This window comes from Podarcis cretensis, assembly GCF_951804945.1.
Source record: "Podarcis cretensis genome assembly, chromosome: 8".
In the NCBI taxonomy this organism is placed as follows: domain Eukaryota; kingdom Metazoa; phylum Chordata; class Lepidosauria; order Squamata; family Lacertidae; genus Podarcis; species Podarcis cretensis.
The window spans coordinates 8,335,984-8,352,660 of NC_137177.1; the positions used below are offsets into that span (position 1 = coordinate 8,335,984).

General features: G+C 49.1%; 1 protein-coding gene across 2 annotated transcripts in view; it reads right to left on the reverse strand.

Annotated features, from left to right (window-relative positions):
* Positions 1 to 334: 334 nt before the first annotated feature.
* Positions 335 to 16,677, reverse strand: part of PRKD2 (protein kinase D2) — a 53,110-nt gene continuing 36,767 nt past the window's right edge. For both annotated transcript variants that reach the window (XM_079985357.1, XM_079985358.1), the window contains exons 9-18: positions 16,338 to 16,415; positions 14,024 to 14,282; positions 12,495 to 12,547; positions 12,273 to 12,345; positions 10,396 to 10,502; positions 10,097 to 10,258; positions 9,280 to 9,378; positions 6,269 to 6,536; positions 5,054 to 5,139; positions 335 to 2,029 (exon numbers count right to left, since the gene is read on the reverse strand). In XM_079985357.1, coding sequence (XP_079841483.1) covers positions 1,805 to 2,029; positions 5,054 to 5,139; positions 6,269 to 6,536; positions 9,280 to 9,378; positions 10,097 to 10,258; positions 10,396 to 10,502; positions 12,273 to 12,345; positions 12,495 to 12,547; positions 14,024 to 14,282; positions 16,338 to 16,415 — 1,410 coding nt within the window. In that variant the 3' untranslated portion in view covers positions 335 to 1,804. The remainder of the gene's footprint in view (positions 2,030 to 5,053; positions 5,140 to 6,268; positions 6,537 to 9,279; positions 9,379 to 10,096; positions 10,259 to 10,395; positions 10,503 to 12,272; positions 12,346 to 12,494; positions 12,548 to 14,023; positions 14,283 to 16,337; positions 16,416 to 16,677) is intronic.

Below are 16,677 nucleotides of genomic sequence, written 5' to 3' on the forward strand. Positions count from 1 at the left end.
GGCGCTTCGCAAAACGAATTTCCCTATGGGCTTGCTTCGCAAGACGAAATGTCTTGCGAGTTCCTGCGGGTTTTTCCCCCTCCCCCCCCCCTTTCCTAAGCCCTAAGCCGCTTATCAGCTGATCCGCTGATAAGCCGCTTATCAGCTGATCCGCTAAAAGCCGCTAAACCGCTAATAGCGCTAATCCGCTAAGCTGTCAATGGGCTTGCTTCGCAAGATGAAAAAACCGCTAGACAAAGAGCCTCACGGAACGGATTAATTTCGTCTTGCGAGCCACCACTGTAATTGGACTACGCAAACCCATTTGCGCATTTCAAGAGCCTCACTCTGTGCATTTGGTTTTAAGCTGTGCTTCAGGTGCATTTTTATTTACAATACAACATTAGGTGGTTCCCACCCCGTTTTCCTCCAAACGAGACATTCAAGGCGTTGCAGCTGCCCAGGTTAAGGGAGTCCAGAGCTAAGGCAGGACTGACATCCTTGCATATCTAGAACGAGACATCTCGCTTTTGCCGGAAAACCCAGGAGCATAGTCCAGGAGACACACGATGTCCTCTGCCAGGGGGAGGAAGGCAGTCGATCGCACGGGGCTGGGGCATCGGATGTGGCTCCGGTCAATATTGGGCAGGCAAGGACTTTGTCCCAGTAGGGAAGTGTGTATGTGTTTGTGAAGACACCACAATAATCTAGGCTGACTTTTGTCTGCAGCAAAGACACACAACATGTGGACAGGGTCATCTGAAGGCGGAAACTTCAATCGCTGCTGCTCTGTAGATGTCTCCCTCCCCTCTTTCAAAACCCCCAAAAACTAAATCAGTTTTTTAATCCTTGGCTTCACTTGAGCCTTGCAAAAGACAGCTGTCATTTCTGAAGAGGCAGACATCAGGGCTACACAAACACACACACCCCTTTAAGAAGTGAGTGAGAGGCAGGAAACTTAACCACCTCTTGCGATTTCCCCCCTTTCAATGAATCGCCTCTGGCCGCTGCAAAGGTCTCGGGTGCCAAGATGTCCGTGCTGAAGGCTGGCCGTTAACTCTGGGCTGGAAGAAGAAAAGTCGGCTTTGTCTCTCTCTCGTTCACAAGGGACTAGTCTTGTTTCCTTCTGGGTTGCTTCAGGCGGCAACTTTTTAAACAGGAATGGAGCGGGCGGGACGTTTGGGAGGCGGGGAGGGGGGTTGGGGGCGGAGAGAGAAAATATTCCAGGTTTGCCGAGCCGAACAAGGTTTTGGGAGCAAGTCGCTGGAGAGAGGTTTTCCAGAGCCCACCTCTTTTGAAAGCTGAGGATGGAGGTAGTCTTTTTGCTCCACTGGAATATTCAAAGTCAGTTTTGCAGCTGACCCAAGAGACATAATCCTGTTCCAAAGTGGAAACCAGTCCCCTGACAGCAGGAGAACAAGATGATTTCAGAACCTAAACACCCCCCATAACCTCTATTGACGGGGGTCCCCAACATTTTTTCCTGCGTCAAGAATTGCAACACCCTCCTTAGGCACCTGAACAATGCCCGGCTCATTCCCCCGCCCCGCCTGTTCCAAGACGCCCAACGTTCATTCCCTCTACTTCAGCAGCTTCTGATCTCTCACAATGAGGCCCCCCTGAAATAAGTGAATTGGAGAGAATCGGAGAACTCTGGGTGTGAAGTGGAGCAAAGTTCTGAGAGCGTCTTCCCTGGCACTGCAAGCAGGGGGAGCTGCCGCCTCCTTCAGAACAAGGCCCCGCCCCCAGGGGCGGAGCCGACGCCATGTACAAAGTTCTGTGTGCCTGTCCATCCTTCATTGAGATTCCGGTAAGCAGGAGGCGCTCAGAGCACGCTGACCCTCTCGGTCAAGCCCTTCATGTCCACCTCCCGCTGTTGTTCGTCCTCCTCCTCCTCCTCGTGCAGCCGCCGGACCCGCAAGTGGTCAGGATATGGCACGCTGTGCTCGGCCGCAAACTGTTCCCACCGGGCGTCGTCACTCTCGTGGGTGATGTAGCGCTCGCCCATCCTGCTCTCCAGCTCCCGCAGGTCCAGCCATGTTTGATAATCCTGGGAGGGGAAGGAAGAGGAGAAGCTAAAATGTAAATCTGTAAATTGAAGGGGATGCTTGTTGGTTGCTCTCTATGCCTGTGGATACTGAGATAGCTTCTTTAAAAGAGCATAACACTTGGTCTCTTGTACCACAAACCCCAGATATGAGACTTATTGATTCAAAATGGGTTTATAGAGTTAAAATGAATGACAAAAATGAAGTTGTAAGGTACAAGGCAAGATTAGTTGCTAGGGGTTTTCAACAAATTCCAGGCAAAGATTATGATTTGTGTTATTCACCAAGTGTAAAATATGAAACAGTTAAGCTTTTGTTAAAAGATGCATCACAACGTGGACATTCTGTTATTCCCAGAGCGGACTTGCTATCCTGTGTTCAGAGACCAATACGCAGCGCACTAGAGTCTTAAGGTTACGTTTACAGTTTGTAAAGAAACTAATTGCTGACGAAATGATTGTATTTCAATATGTTCCAGGTGACAATCAAATTGCGGACATTTTTACAAAAGCACTTCCAAAGGTTACACATGAAATACATCTACAAAATATGCTTTATGTTTTTGTTCCACAATGATGAACCACAGGGGAAATGTTGAATGGTTTCTTTAAATGTAAAGGTTCATCATTGTTCCACCCGATGTGTATGTTTTTAAGGGGCCAGAGCAAGGGCCAGAGCAAAATAACAAGACCCAGCTTTACAGCTGTGAAACAGAGCAGGTGCTGCTGAGTTGTATTGACTAAGCTGTGTCAGCAACTGGGTGTAGTATATAAGGAGCAGCACCTAGCTCTCCCATTCCCCTGGGGGATGGGTTGGCGGTTGGGTCATGTTTGTTTGTTGATGTATTTAGTGTAAAAGGAGTTTTTGTTTTTGTAATTAAAACCTTGTTTAAGTTATTTTTGAGTCCCTTTTTAATGCATGGTCTCCCCAGCAAGCTCTCTGCAGCGCTACTAAACTGCAAATAGCGAACATCCAGATGTTGCTGAACTGTGACTCACGACACCCTTGACTGTTGGCCACGTTTGCTGGGTGTTGGGAGTTGTAGTTCAGCAACGCCCGGAGGGCCAAAAACTCCTACCACCCCTTCTCTGTGCTCTTCCATGGGTTACACCGAAGGATGGGGAGATATTCAAAGACAAACTGCTCAATCTGTGCTTCCTGAAACGAGACGGGAACTGCAATATTGCAACCACCTGTTGAAATCTGCACCGCTCTGAATTTTGCAATGCAGCACTCCAACCGAGTCAGGGTTACAATAGTAGAACCTTGGTTTTCGAATGTAATCCGTTCCGGAAGTCCGTTTGACTTCTGAAACGTTTGAAAAAAGGGAGGATCAAAGGGAGGGCAGCAAATCTAATTGGAAAAAAAGAGAGAAATGTGTTGGGAATCTGCATACGTGCAGCTACACACACAGAGTCACTTAGGGTTTGGCCGACAGCCAAGGCAATGTGAAGGAGTAAGTCTGCCTGGTGATACAGAGGCATGGAGACAGCTCCCTGATTGGTGAAGCTCTCTGGTCAGACCTCACCTGGAGTACTGATTGGTCAAGCTCTCTGGTCAGACCTCACCTGGAGTACTGTGTCCAGTTCTGGGCACCACAGTTCAAGAAGGACACTGAGAAACTGGAACGTGTCCAGAGGAGGGCAACCAAAATGATCAAAGGCCTGGAAACGATGCCTTATGAGGAACGGCTAAGGGAGCTGGGCATGTTTAGCCTGGAGAAGAGGAGGTTAAGGGGTGATATGATAGCCATGTTCAAATATATAAAAGGATGTCACATAGAGGAGGGAGAAAGGTTGTTTTCTGCTGCTCCAGAGAAGCGGACACGGAGCAATGGTTCCAAACTACAAGAAAGAAGATTCCACCTAAACATTAGGAAGAACTTCCTGACAGTAAGAGCTGTTCGACAGTGGAATTTGCTGCCAAGGAGTGTGGTGGAGTCTCCTTCTTTGGAGGTCTTTAAGCAGAGGCTTGACAACCATATGTCAGGAGTGCTCTGATGGTGTTTCCTGCTTGGCAGGGGGTTGGACTCGATGGCCCTTGTGGTCTCTTCCAACTCTATGATTCTATGATTCTATGATTCTCACGGGAATGATTAATGGCCTACTAACTGTGTTAGTACGAGTCAGTGTAGGAGTTGAGAGTTGTGAGTCACGTAAGAGAGAGCTAGTCAAAGATCCGTGTTCTGTTTTGTTCCTGTAAATAGTCCACTGTATATAATAAACTCCCAACTGGTGTTCCTGGTTCCTGCTTCGTCCATCCTGCCTGCAACCAAGTTGCCAATTGCTTTCGTGAACTTTGCGTTTACACTGCTACGTCTGACTAAGGTCCTGCAACTAGTCAAAAAGTTGCAAAACACCAATAGGTTTGGTGCGCCTCGGAAGCTGTTTGGGTTCCGAGGAACGTTTGAAAACCAAAGCAGTTACTTCCAGGTTGTCGGCATTCGGCTTCCGAAACATTCAGCAGCCAAGATGTTCAACAACCGAGGTTTGATTGCATAACAGGCCTCCTCAACCTCGGCCCTCCCGATGTTTTTGGCCTACAACTCCCATGGTACTTAGCTAGCAGGAAGAGTGGTCAGGGATGATGGGAATTGTAGTCTCAAAACATCTGGAGGGCCGAGGTTGAGGAAGCCTGGTATAACAGGTGCGCTGAAAAAATGCAACGGACAAAATTGCTTCCTGTTAGCACAAAATTGCTTTGGGAAAACATATTGGGATAAATTCACATTAAGAAGGTAAGAAGGACGTAGAACGTAAGGAGAGGCTGCTGTATCAGGAAAATGGACCATCTAAGTTCAGCATCCCGTTTTCACAGCGGCCAAGCAGATTCCCTAAAGGGAAACCCGCAACTGGGACCACAAGGAACCAGAGCAATGGCAGCAGCAGGAATGTCAGACCAGGTGGCCCTGAAATCAAATACTGCAGCTACCATGGCGCCCTGCAGATGTCTAGGACTACAAAGCCCATCATCCCCAGCCAGCAGGGCCCACGGTGAGTTTGACCCCAGTCGCCATCTCTGCATACCTGTAGCCAAGAGTGGCTGAGCGATTTATCAACACTGTAACGTTTCCTCATCTTCACCTGGAGGAGGTTGTTGATCAGATCAATAGCTAGGCAGGAGGAAAGGGAGAAAGGAAACGATATAAGAACCTGAGTAGACCCTGCTGGATCCAGCCGGGAATCCAAGTACAGTGGAACCTCGGGTTGCGGACATAATCCGTGACGGAGGCACGTCCGCAACCCGCAGCATTCGCATCCTGAAGCGCCGTGTCTGCGCTGGCACGATTTAGCGCTTCTGAATGGGGTAACTGTGCCCCTGAAGGACCAGGTGCGCAGCATGGGAGTCATTCTGGACTCTCAGCTGTCCATGGAGGCGCAGGTCAATTCTGTGTCCAGGGCAGCTGTTTATCAGCTCCATCTGGTACACAGGATGAGACCCTATCAGCCCGCAGACTGTCTCGCCAGAGTGGTACATGCTCTGGTTATCTCCAGCATGGACTATTGCCATGCACTCTACGTGGGGCTACTTTTGAAGGTGACCCGGAAACTACAACTAATCCAGAACGCAGCAGCTAGACTGGTGACTGGGAGCGGCCGCCGAGACCACATAACACCGGTCTTGAAAGACCTACATTGGCTCCCAGTACGTTTCCGAGCACAATTCAAAGTGCTGGTGTTGACCTTTAAAGCCCTAAACGGCCTCAGTCCAGTATATCTGAAGGAGCGTCTCCACCCCCATCGTTCTGCCCGGACGCTGAGGTCCAGCACCAAGGGCCTTCTGGCGGTTCCCTCATTGCGAGAAGCAAAGCTACAGGGAACCAGGCAGAGGGCCTTCTTGATGGTGGCACCCGCCCTGTGGAACGCCCTCCCATCAGATGTCAAAGAGAACAACAACTACCAGACTTTTAGAAGACATCTGAAGGCAGCCTTGTTTAGGGAAGCTTTTAATGTTTGATGTATTACAGTATTTTAATTTTTTTTGGAAGCCGCCCAGAGTGGCTGGGGAAGCCCAGCCAGATGGGCGGGGTATAAATAATAAATTATTATTATTATTCTGTGCATGCGCAAGCGGTGAAACCCGGATGTAACCCGTTCCAGTACTTCCGGGTTTCCCGCGGTCCGCAACCCGAAAACACATAACCTGAAGCGTCCGTAACATGAGGTATGGCTGTAGCAGAAAGCCAGCCAATTTCCGAGGGCAGACTCTCCCCATCCTACCAAGCTCCTTTGGATAGTTACCGCCAACTGAGATCTGGCGCCAGGGGTTCGCCGGGTACATAAAGGCGGCGTTCTGGATCTGGTCGTTGATGTCCTCATCTTCGTTGAAGGGGAAGGTGCCGCTGAGGCTGACGTACATGATGACTCCCACCGACCACATGTCCAGAGAGCGGTTGTAGCCCTGGTTCAGCAGGACCTCGGGCGCCAGGTAGGCCGGGGTGCCCACGACCGAGCGGCGGAAGGACTTCTCGCCAATGATGCGGGCAAAGCCAAAGTCGCACAGCTTCACCTACAGGATTTAAAGCAAGGAACCTTACGATCCACAGGCCGCCATTCGACGCGGCAAAACACATTCCAATGTACAGTGGTACCTCAGGTTAAGTACTTAATTCATTCCGGAGGTCCGTTCTTAACCTGAAACTGTTCTTAACCTGAAGCACCGCTTTAGCTAATGGGGCCTCCTCCTGCCGCCGCGCTGCCGGAGCCCAATTTCTGTTCTTATTCTGAAGCTAATTCTTAATCTGAAGCACTATTTCTGGGTTAGCGGAGTCTGTAACCTGAAGCGTATGTAACCCGAGGTACCACTGTATATTTTTATGCTGTGAACCGCCCTGCGATCTTTGGATGAAGGACAGTATGCAAATTTAATCAACATCATCATCATCACCAGCAACAATGGGATAATGGCAGGGCCTTCTCGGTGTCTGCTCCCAGACTTTGGAACTCCTTCCCTAGAGGAGTTAGACTGGCTCCCTCCTTGTTGTCCTTTTCTCAGCAGGTGAAGACTTTCTTATCACAACAGGCTTTTGGGAACTAACTGCTTTTAATGAACGGGCTGGTGTGGTGCTGTTTCTATTGTCTGCATGTTTTTAATAGCTCTTATATTTATATGTAGTGGTTTTTTGGGTGGCTCACATTATAAATATGTGTGTGTTGTTGTGGTTTAGTCGTTTAGTCATGTCCGACTCTTTGTGACCCCATGGACCAGAGCACGCCAGGCACTCCTGTCTTCTAAGTTTTTCTGTTTTACAATACTCATTTTACATCCTTAATATAGAAATGACTTCCCTTCTTCTCTTTCCACGGTTCATTTTACATATCATAAATCCTTGCAGATTTTACAAAAACGATACCATTCAGTATTCCATTATTGCATCCACCAATACCTGTTTACACAGTCGAATTTATCTTAACGCTCCCAGGGTTTTCAGCTATACATAATTATTTCCCATATATTCAATAAATGTTTTCCAGTCTTCTTTAAACGTATGTTCTTCTTGTTCTCTTATTCTATACATTAAGTCTGCGAGTTGTACATGTTCTGTCCACTTAAGTTGCCATTATTTTCTAATTTTGGGTAACAAACACGGGCCGCAATATTAGCATACATAAATAACTTTTTTTTGACACCTAGGAATTTCAGTCTGAATTATCCCCAACAGAAAGGACTCTGGCTTGGGGGAGGGGGGGGAGTACTTTTAAACAGATTTTTCAGTTCATTATGGATCATTTCCCAATACTCTTTTAGGCTTTTACAAGTTCACCATATATGAAAGTACGTTCCCTCTACTTCGTTGCATATCCAGCACATATCTGATTTAGTCTTATACATCTTAGCTAGCCTACTCGGAGTTAAATGCCATCTGTGAATCATTTTCATTGATTTATATGTAGTTTTAACTCTATTCATGTGCTATTTTTTTACAAAAGAATTGTTGGTGTCTTTTCTATGTTTTTAGCTGTACCTATTTTATCTGTCTTGGGACGCGGGCGACTCTAAACCACAGAGCCAAGGGCTTGCTGATCGGAAGGTTGGCGGTTCGAATCCCCGCGACGGGGTGAGCTCCCGTTGCTCGGTTCCTGCTCCTGCCCACCTAGCAGTTCGAAAGCACGTCAAAGTGCAAGTAGATAAATAGGTACCACTCTGGCAGGAAGATAAACGGCGTTTACGTGCACTGCTCTGGTTCGCCAGAAGCGGCTTAGTCATGCTGGCCACATGACCCGGAAGTGGTCTGTGGACAAACGCCGGCTCCCTCTGCCTGTAAAGCGAGATGAGCACTGCAACCCCAGAGTCGATCTTGACTGGACTTAATAATAATAATAATAACAATAATAATACATTTTTATTTATACCCCGCCCTTCCCGGTTCAAAAACCGGGCTCAGGGTGGCTAACAACAAATTTAAAAGACTTTCAAACACTTAATTATAAAAGCAGCATAAAATACAGTATAAAAACATGAATAACAAGAAATCCAAAAATCAAAAATTAGATAATCCCCAGGGCTAGCTGGCTGAATTGGTCCTGCTTCGGCCAGCGAGGAGGCCAGGGGAGAATTAACTGGCAGGGGTCCATTTATCGTTTTATTTTATCTGTAAGCAACCTTGAGTCTCTGCCAGGAAAAAAGCCAGGGTAAAAATAACTATTAGTTAAAGGTAAAGGGATCCCTGACTATTAGGTCCATTCGTGGCTGACTCTGGGGTTGCGGTACTCATCTCGCTTTACTGGCTGAGTAAGCCGGCGTACAGCTTCCGGGTCATGTGGCCAGCTGACTAAGCCGCTTCTGGCGAACCAGAGCAGCGCACGGAAACGCCATTTACCTTCCCACCGGAGTGGTACCTATTTATCTACTTGCACTTTGATGTGCTTTTGAACTGCTAGGTTGGCAGGAGCAGGGACCGAGCAACGGGAGCTCACCCCGTCGTGGGGATTTGAACTGCCGACCTTCTGATCGGCAAGCCCTAGGCTCAGTGGTTTAACCCACAGCGCCACCCACGTCCCTATTAACTATTACACATAATAATAATAATAATAATAATAATAATAATAATAATAATAATAATGGGTGTTGCAATCCAGCAAAAAAATCTGGAGGTCCATGGGCAACCCACCCCTGCCCTAAACGAATCTTTAAGAAAACCACCAAGGGACACTGCCTGGGTCTCTCAGTTTTGAGCGGTTCCGTTCTAAAATCCCAAACGCCATTTGGGATGCATCCAGCTCTTTCTCAGATGCAGAACAGGAAGCCTTACCTGAGGGAACGGCTCAGCCGAAGCCAAAAGGACGTTCTCGGGTTTCAGGTCGCAATGCACGATGTTCTTGAAATGCAGATGACGCAAAGCCACCAGGATCTGAGCGGAAAAGACATAAACAGGAGTGGCAAAAGGTGGCAAGGAGCAGAAAGCCACCAAATCCTGGCCGGTCAGGATTCTACCCACATCAGCCTCCCACAGATCGCATTACATGAATTATCACAGAGGTCCCGGGGGCCTCTTGCCCACTGCAACGTGTTACAACAGCCTTCCCGACGCTGGTGCCTGCCAGATGTTTTGGGACTACAACTCCCATCCGCTCTGACGCGGATGGGAGTTGTAGTCTGAAATTTCCGACAAAGGCCAGTTTGCCGAAATTTGCTCTCTGTTTGCTGCTGGCTGGTCATACCTTCTGCTTTCAGAGACCCAGGCGAAAGCTCCTCTTTTGCCCTTTAGGCATCGCTTGCAAATATTAAGATTTCCCGAATCCCGAAATTTGTTGGGGAAGCGCAACCTCAGGCAAGTCTCTGCTGCCACCTGGTGGGCGCTGGTTGACTTGCACCTTCTCTGGCTTTGGAAGGTGCATGTTTAATAATAATAATAATAATAAAATTTTATTTATACCCAGCCCTTCCTGGTTCAGAAAACAGGGCTCAGGGCGGCTAACAGCCAATTTAAAACACTTAATTGGTACAACAAAAAACAGCTTAAAATACAGTATAAAATGTGAATATTTAGAATTCAAAAATCAATTTAGGGGGGAAATCCGTCCGATAACCATTAGATGATCACCAGGGCTAGCTGGCATGTTCCTTACCTGTGTGATGAGGAACTTGGTGAGTCTCTCGGGCAGCCGGCCCTTTTCCGAAGACAGGATCATTTCCAGCATGTCTCCGTGGAGCTTCTCCATCACCACAAAGACCTTCTCCGGCGTCTCGAACATGCACTCCAGGTTCACGATCCCGGCGTGCCTCAGGCTCTGCAGGGTGGGGGAGAAGAAGAAGAAGAGAGACAAGGTGAGGTGTCAGGATGAGGCTCAGAGGGACTTAAGATACCCCTTTTCCCACCAGCCCTTCCGCGACAACACCCACAAAATGGCCGCCGCCACTCGCTCACCTGCAAAATGGCGACCTCGTTGCGCAGTTGGCTCTCCTGCTTGGTGGGGAAGCGGAGCTTGTCAATCACTTTCACCGCCACGTCCCGGCCCGTCTTCCGGTGTTTCCCTGGGGGTGTCAAGAAGGGAAGCCGACATTTTAGGAAGGGGCTGTTGCTGGCTGGCAGAAGGCAGATGGTACCGGCCCAACCATTGGGTTTAGGTCAGCAGCAGCCGCCCCTCAAACAAAATGATGGCTAAAACTCCCATCATCCCGATGGGCTACGACACTGGGAGTCCGAGCCCAATAACACCTGGCTGTCTCTGTGTGACGGACAGCTGAGCTAGACCAGTGTCTGGTGATACAAGGAGTCCCTCGAAATCCCTGTTTCTATATAAATTTTATTTTTCAGAAATATTTTGACATAAATACAGTCCAGCACAGTGGTACCTGGGGTTACATACGCTTCAGGTTACAGACTCCGCTAACCCAGAAATAGTACCTCAGGTTAAGAACTTTGCTTCAGGGTGAGAACAGAAATCGCGCGGCGGCAGCGGAAGGCCCCATTAGCTAAAGTGTTACCTCAGGTTAAGAACAGTTTCAGGTTAAGAACGGACTCTGGAGCGAATTAAGTACTTAACCCGAGGTACCACTGTATTTTCCAACAAATATATGTATTTTAACTTCTCCCCCTCCTTTTGCAGTTTCTTACATTTTTTAATTTACAATAATGCATCTTCTTTGTTACTCCAATTAATAATTACTCCTTAGTTATCTTTTAACATTAATTTTAACCGTTTGGTTTAAATTCATCCTGCTAAAGAACTTTTATGTATACAACATTTCAGATAATCTATGACTTTTCTCTAATCTTTTATGAAAGTTCCCCCCACCCTGCCCTTGGTTCATTATTGCTCCTGTAAGTTCTGCCATTTCGGCATCCATTAATTTAGTCTGCCATTCTGTACTTGGTGAGTACAGAATCTTATTTCCATTTTAATGAGCACAAATAATCCTGGCTGCCGTCGTGGCAGTACCCTGAAATTCCACCAGAGGGCTGTAGCCTCTCTCTGATTGGCTACCAAGACAGCAAGTCAGAAGGGGGTGGAGCCAGCACTTTGGGAGGGAAAATAAAAGGAGCCGTTTCTGAGGGAGTTTTCAGAAGGTTTAAGAGAGAGTGGGAAGGAGAGGAGAGTTTGGTTCTGGTCTGTGTATGGAACATCCGCTCTGAGGAAAAAGTCACCAAAACTGCAGAGGAAAATAAAACAATATATGAATATATATGAAAAAAAAGATGTGGTGATCCGATTGGTAGAAGACTGGGAACTTGACAGAAAGTACCACCTTGTTTAAGATCCAAAGTAATAAGCTGTAACACCTATGAGTTGAGGAACTGAGGTGAAATAATTCGAAATAAGCAGAGCATTTACCATCTAGAAACCTGCAACATGCAACTGCAGAGTAATAACTGAAAATAAGCAATCGAAGTTTGAAAGAAGCTGTGCGTTTACTATAGAAGCCAGTAGATTTAGTATAATTATAAATTATTTAACTTTTTCCTAAAAGAACTTTATTTGCTGACACATCATTTGTTTTGCCAACTTTGTTCCGTCAAATAAGCCTTTTTTCTTATTGGTCCACCTGCCTGTCTCCAAGTGTCAAAGTTTTACCTCACGCAAAAAACAAGTAAAATAACCTGCGGTGGTTATAGAGTGTCGGATCCGCCACAACTGGCGGCCAGAGTGGTGGGATCTGCTCCAATCTGCTTTAGAGGCCAGGCTAGATCAGCAACCAGCACCCTCTAGAGGTGGAGAGGTATTATGGCATCACCGCTCCAGGTAGACTACTTGGGGTTGCATCATATTGAGGAAAGAGTGTCTAGCCAAGTTCTTAACTCACCTCCATAGACGACGCCAAATTGCCCAGAGCCCAAAACTTCATCCGGGAAGATCTGGTAGACGGTGGCGATATCCTGCAGTTGTACAAATGAATTGTGTTTTGTTTTTAAAAAGTAACCTTTGTGGGTGAGGGACCCCTCCCAAACCAACGTTAGGGGTGAAGAGCAGGCAAGGAGAAGGAGCAGGCAAGGAGACCCGGAGACCCAGTGCTCCCAGAACTCACCACGTTCTCCTGGATCTGGCTGTTGGACACAGAGATTCGTAATGACGCTTGCCCTGGAAAGAGGAAGGCAGAAGGTAGAAGTCAGGGCTGAGCCCATCTCCCGATGTATCACATGCCAATGCTGTGCAGGGGACAAGGCCCTCCTGGGTAACGTGAAAGGATAATGGACCCCTGGATGGTTAAGTCCAGTCAAAGGCGACTATGGGGTGCAGCACTCATCTCGCTTTCAGGCCGAGGGAGCCAGCGTTTGTCCACAGACAGCTTTCTGGGTCATGTGGCCAGCATGACTAAACTGCTTCTGGTGCAACGGGACACCACGATGGAAGTCAGAGCGCAGTTTACCTTCCCACTGCAGCAGTAACTATTTATCTACTTGCACTGGTGTGCTTTCGAACTGCTAGGTTGGCAGGAGCTGGGACAGAGCAACATGAGCTCACCCTGTTCCTGGGATTCGAACCACCAACCTTCTGATCGGCAAGCCCAAGAGGCTTAGTGGTTTAGACTACAGCACCACCCGCGTCCCTACAAGGCCCACCTAGGCCAGTACTGTCTGGGGCTCTCCAGATATCATGGACTGGAGCCAGAGAGTGAGGCTTGGAAGGGCGCATTCGGACATCTGGGGGGGGGGGGGTTTAAAGATCCCCACTTCTGCGTGTGAGGGGGAAGGCATGGGTTGGACACTGTCAGAAGCAAGTAAATCACATGGAGTAGGTGAAGTTACCGTATTTTTCGCTCTATAAGATGCACTTTTTCCCCTCCAAAAATTAAGGGGAAATGTGTGTGCGTTTTATGGAGCGAATGCAGGCTCCATGGCTTCAGCGAAAGCAACGCGAAGCCTCCGTTATGGAGCGTTGCTTTTGCTGAAGCCAGGAGAGCAAGAGGGATCAGTGCGCAGCGATCCCTCTTGCTCTCCTGGCTTTGCTTCGCTGGAGAGGCACTGCATAGTTTTCCCTCTCTGCACAGCGCCCCTTCAGCGAAGCGGGAGGAGAAATGGAAGGGGCTCCACTTCTCCTGCCGCTTCGCTGAAGGGGCGCTGAGCAGAGAGGGAGAGATTTTTTTCCCCCTTGTTCTCCCCCTCTAAAACTAGGTGTGTCTTATGGTCGGGTGCGTCCTATAGAGCGAAAAATACGGTAATTCACCGTAGTGAAGTTCCTCCTTCCCTGATAGCTTCCCAAACAATCATCTTGCCTGTCTTTGATTTGCCTCTTCATATCTCTTTGGGTTCTGGGAGACCAGCAGGGAGGGGAGACCCCCTGGCCCCTTCACCAGCCTATCTCTGCCTTTCGTCCTCCCTCCTCTCCAGCTTCTGCTTCTGCTTCTGCTTCTGAACTGCTCTCTGCCACCGACTCTTCCTGCTCACTAAATCCTGTGACCTCTCCAGCTTCTGACACCTCCTCCTCCCAGTCTGCTCCCTGTCATCGTCACCCCACCACCACTCCCTGGGCGCTGAGCCTTCTTCCCTCGGGGGTCCCCCAGGTGGCACATCCCAGCATCCCTCTGCGTCCAACCAGTCCAGGACAGACACTCACTGTGGGGTGCCTCTCCTTGGGCGCTCGGAGCCCCTTGGAGGACGACCGGCATGAGGGCCTGCCGGATGGCGTTCTCCCACGTCCTGGCGTTCTCCAGGCTGTCCCCGGCATGCTGGTGGTTGCTGGGGGCGCCGCTTTCCCCCACGTAGTAGGTGGCTTTGGCTGTGATGATTTCAAAGCAGTGAGGGTTAGCGCCCGAAGGCAGCAGGGAGAAGTCCTGGGCCGGACCCACGGCCAAGATCTCCGAGAGCGGAATCTCCTACAGGAAAAGGAAATGGCAGTCAGCCTTCCTCACTCAGCCCCCTGATCTCATGGCGATCGGGGAAGACAAACAACTCTCCCCACTTGGCATTCCCAGCAACTGGTGTTCAGATGGCGTTCTCCATGCCAGGCATAATGTGATGAACTTCTATCATGTTGCCTCTTTCTTGCCTTTTCTCTAAAGTAAAGATAAAGGGAGCCCTGACCATTAGGTCCAGTCGTGGCCGACTCTGGGGTTGCGGCACTCATCTCTCTTTACTGGCCGAGGGAGCCGGCGTACAGCTTCTGGGTCATGTGGCCAGCATGACTAAGCCGCTTCTGGCGAACCAGAGCAGCGCACGGAAACGCCGTTTACCTTTCCACTGGAGCGGTACCTATTTATCTACTTGCACTTTGACGTGCTTTCGAACTGCTAGGTTGGCAGGAGCAGGGACCGAGCAACGGGAGCTCACCCCGTCGCGGGGATTCGAACCGCCGACCTTCCGAGTGGCAAGTCCTAGGCTCTGTGGTTTAACCCACAGCGCCACCCACGTCCCTTTTCTCTAAACTAGGAAGTCCCAAATACTGCCATCTTCTTTCATGGTTTCCTCGCCCTGAGCTGATTTCATGAGAACACCACGCATCCCATCTGATGTTAAGTCAGCGGTTCTCAACCTGTGGGTCCCCATATGTTGTTGGACTACAACTCCCATCATCCCTGAGCTCTGGCCTTACTACCTAGGGGTGATGGGAGTTGTAGTTCAACAACATCTGGGGACCCACAGGTGAAGAAAGGCTGCGCTAAGTGATAAAGTCATTAAGCCAAGCCAGAGCAAGGGCAAAGTCTCCTGCCTTCACTCCAGCGCGTCTGTTGGTCAGTGGCAGGGAACGCCATCTTGGCTGCGATCTAGGACCAGTGGTGCCATGGTCCAGGGTGACGGAGGTGGGGGACAAAGACCCACAACTATTTCTGCTGTGGGGTCCCTGTCTCCAGCACCCCTAGAGCGTGAAAGGGGAGGTTTTTAGCCACGGTGGGCTCCAAAGTTAAGCATTTAGGAGCAATGAAAGCACAAGGCGCTCCGGCTTCAGGAGAACAGCGCACAAGTTCTGTTATGTGGCTCTGGGATAGCTCAGTCAGTAGAGCATGAGACTCTTAATCTCAGGGTTATGGGTTTGAGCCCCACATTGGGCAAAAAAAACCCTGCATTGCAGGGGGTTGGACTAGATGACCCTCGTGGTCCCTTTCCAACTCTTCATTCTATGATTCAATGTGCAATGGAAAACACAACTCGAGCCACTCCAAAAGAAGATATTGGAGCACTCCTAATCGTCTGCCCATGTAAATGCACAGAAAATAGCAGATCTGGTTGAAAGATGCAACTTGGGAGAGCTGCATCGATCGTTGCAATGCCTCCCTCACTATAAATGCATAATTATAAGATTATCCCATAATCTTAGAAGAGGCATGGCTGTGAGAGGGCGCGACTGTCATGCAGGGACTCTGCATTTCTGAATTTGCAACTGCACTACAGTGGTACCTCGGGTTAAGAACTGAATTCATTCCGGAGGTCCGTTCTTAACCTGAAACTGTTCTTAACCTGAAGCACCACTTTAGCTAATGGGGCCTCCCACTGCTGCCGCGCCGCCGGAGCACGATTTCTGTTCTCATCCTGAAGCAAAGTTCTTAACCCAAGGTACTATTTCTGGGTTAGCGGAGTCTGAAACCTGAAACATATGTAACCTGAAGCTTATGTAACCCGAGGTACCACTGTATTGTCTCCAACCGCAAAGGCGGAGCCAAGAAGAGGTGGGGAGTCTTTGCCAACCTGGTGCCCTCCAGATGTTTGGAACTACAACTCCCAAGAGCCCCACAGCTGTGGATCAATCAAACCTTTGCCCCCCCCCAAGAGCCTTCCTTGCAGGCAGAGTTTTTTCTTCCCCCTTAGGACATTCGGCTCAGCTTCAGAAATATTTGCAAGAGGGCAGTTGCAGCCCATAAATCCCACCCCCCACTCCAGCTTCCCCATCCTCATCCACACTGAGGACCCTGAATATTAGGGGATGGCCGATTTACCTTGTAGTAGCGACTGCTGGTGTTGTTTTGGAAGAGAGTGAGGCATTTGCTGTCCAGGCGCCAGTAATGGCGTTTCCGCTGCAGAATGGGGAGAGAGAAAAGGAGTGTTTTTACAGGTCGTGGCCTTCCAGGGGTTGTAAAAGGTAAAGGGACCCCTGACCATTAGGGCCAGTCATGGCCGACTCTGGGCTTGCGGCGCTCATCTCGCTTTATTAGCCGAGGGAGCCGGCATACAGCTTCCGGGTCATGTGGCCAGCAGGACTAAGCCGCTTCTGGCGAACCAGAGCAGCGCACAGAAACGCCGTTTACCTTCCTGCTGGAGCGGTACCTATTTATCTAC